Genomic DNA, 2,945 nt, shown 5'->3' on the forward strand with positions numbered 1-2,945 from the left:
TAACCTCTTTATTGTTTTGACACACCGAACCAGCAAGAGGTGACCTTGATTTATCGACCTGACCTTTGTTTGATTGCAGGACCAGCAGGAGGTGACCCATTGAATGATTGACCTCACTTTGAATGATCGACATGACCTTTGTATGATTACAGGACCAGCAGGAGGCGACCTTGAATGATCAATGTGACCTTGATTGTTTCCACATACGGAGCCAGCAAGAAGTGACCTTGATTGATTAATGTGACCTTGATTGATCGACGTCACCTTTGATTGATTGCAGGACCAGCAGGAGGTGACCTTGACCGATTAACGTGACCTTAATTGATTATTAACGTGACGTTGATTGTTTTCTCGCGTGCGCGCAGGACTAGCAGGAGGTGACCTTTATTGATTAACATGACCTTGAAGGATCGACAGAACCCTTGTCTAATTGCAGGACCAGCAGGAGGTGACCTTGATCGATTAACATGACCTTGAAGGATTGACATGACCTTTGTTTGATTGCAGGACCAGCAGGAAGTGACCTTGATCGATTAACATGACCTTGAAGGTTCGACATGACCTTTGTTTGATTGCAGGACCAGCAGGAGGTGACCTTGATCGATTAACATGACCTTGAAGGATCGACATGACCTTTGTTTGATTGCAGGACCAGCAGGAGGTGTGCTCGTTCGAGTCGACGTTCGGTCTCATCACGCTCGACAGCTCGGCGGAGAAGGAGACCAGCGGCGACCTGTATTTCTCGACGCGGCACCCGTTCACGACGCTCGAGCGCTACAAGAGCGCCTACAAGAAGAAGGCTCACCTCGTGATGAGGATGCTAGACCTGCGCGTCGGCCGCGAGCTGCTGCTACAGGTGTGTGGCGATAGGTGTTAATGACAGGTGTATTTTTTACCTGCGCGTCGGCTGCGAGCTGCTGCTATAGGTGTGTGGTGATAGGTGGCGATAGGTGTTAATGACAGGTGTATTTTTTACCTGCGCGTCGGTCGCGAGCTGCTGCTACAGGTGCGTGGCGGCAGGTGTTAATGGCGGGGTGTTTTTTTACCTGCACGTATGCCGTGAGCTACAGGTGTGTCAGACGGGTGTTAACGATGCAGTGTTTTTTTACCTGCACGTGTGCCACGAGCTACAGGTATGTCAGCCAGGTGTTAACGGCATGCGTTGCATGTACTAATGAGAACTCCTAATGTCTGTTGCAGGTGTTCAACAAGTTGCTGTCGTTGGCGACGATCGCCGCGCAGCAGAAGTTCCAGAACCAGGCATGGCACAACCTGCTGCTCTCCACCAGCAGCGTGAGTGTTCCTCTAGTCACGCAGCGTCTGACAGCTGCAGCCGTCGTGCCTTTGACATGAGTAGTGAAACCTCTTCGTGTTGTTTTGGGTCATAGTATAATCCCGTAGATGATTCACTTTACATACATTAGCTTCTTAATGCATTAAAAATTTTATTATTATTAGTAGTAGTAGTAGTAGTAGTAATGGTAGTGGTAGTAGCGGTAGCGGTAGTGGTAGTGGTATTGGTAGTAGTAGTAGCGGTAGTGGTAGTAGTGGTGGTATTGGTAGTAGGTAGAATTAGTAGTGTATATTTCTTATTTCTTATCTATTATTAGTATAAAATCATTTTTAGACTTACTGCCACGTCAACCTGAGCGATCTCAGTTTCGCAGACGCATACACCTTTTGGAAGGACGTCAATTACTTGCGATTTGCTCTCATTCAGCGACGCGGCTCTTTCAGTTTCTCAAGTCGATCACGACGGTGACGGGTAAGGACATCCAGCCGTTCCTCGACCAGTGGGTGACACAGGGCGGCTTCACAAAGTTTCACGGGTCGTTCGTGTTCAACCGCAAGCGCAACACCGTCGAGCTGGAGCTACGGCAGGAGCCGACGGCCAAGGGAGCTCGCAAGTATATGGTGAGTGAACAGGAGAGAGAGGGGGGAGGGAGAGAAGAGAGTGGGCGCGAGAGAAAGTGAGAGAGTGAGAGAGCGAGAGAGAGAGAGATCAGCTGAGCTTCCCTGCTTCGTATAACAGGCTAGTGAAATCTATACTGGGGAATGGCAGTAGATGCGCAGCCCTTCTCTTCATGCATGCCATAGTATCTAACACCTGGTGGTGATATGCGATCAACACTGAATTGCCGTGCTGTGTTTCCATCTACTAGGGTCCGTTGACGGTGACGGTGCAGGAACTGGACGGTACGTTCCACCACAAGATGCAAATCGAGGAAAACTTGACCAAGCATGACATCATCTGCCACTCGAAGAGCAGGAGGCACAAGAAGAAGAAGATTCCGCTGTGCACGGGCGAGGAGGTGGACATGGATCTCAATTTTATGGAGTAAGTGGTTCGATTTATTATGTAGTTCGATTTTGTAAAGAATTCGTTAACATAGTATTTACAAACGAATTTTAATTATACGTAGAGAATTGTTTTGGTTCTATTATGAATGAAACGTGTCCTTGATGATCTTTCATGCAGGTTCTCCTGTCTAACTGTGTTCGTAGCTTGTTTGGTAGATTTTAATTGTAATCGTTTTAAGAATAATAAACACTAGGATTATTCTTAACAAACACTAGCAACGTAATTGTAATCGTTAAGAATAATAAACACTAGCAACGTGATGGTAATCGTTAAGAATAATAAACACTAACAACGTGATTGTAATCGTTAAGAATTAAAAACAATAGCAACGTAATTGTAATCGTTAAGAATAATAAACGCTAGCACTTCATGTCTTCCCCGCTACGCAGCAATTGTGCTTGTCCTGTTGTAATACCAACGCTCATTTCTCTCGTCCGTTTTCTTCAGTCCCGACTCGCCGGTTCTGTGGATTCGCATTGACCCGGAGATGTCTATTCTGAGGCAGGCAACGTTTGAGCAGCCAGACTATCAATGGCAGTATATGCTGCGATACGAACGGTGAGCACTCTACGATATATATATA

The 2,945-nt window shown here is 46.7% G+C and overlaps 1 protein-coding gene across 1 annotated transcript in view; it reads left to right on the forward strand.

The window, feature by feature from the left end:
* Nucleotides 1–2,945, forward strand: part of LOC106811735 (transcription initiation factor TFIID subunit 2-like) — a 30,833-nt gene that overhangs the window by 15,718 nt on the left and 12,170 nt on the right. Inside the window, 4 exon segments of the mRNA XM_014815443.1 lie at nt 1,201–1,293; nt 1,738–1,914; nt 2,163–2,338; nt 2,810–2,920. Coding sequence (XP_014670929.1) covers nt 1,201–1,293; nt 1,738–1,914; nt 2,163–2,338; nt 2,810–2,920 — 557 coding nt within the window.

This window comes from Priapulus caudatus, unplaced genomic scaffold, assembly GCF_000485595.1.
Source record: "Priapulus caudatus unplaced genomic scaffold, Priapulus_caudatus-5.0.1 Scaffold569, whole genome shotgun sequence".
Lineage (NCBI taxonomy): Eukaryota > Metazoa > Priapulida > Priapulimorpha > Priapulimorphida > Priapulidae > Priapulus > Priapulus caudatus.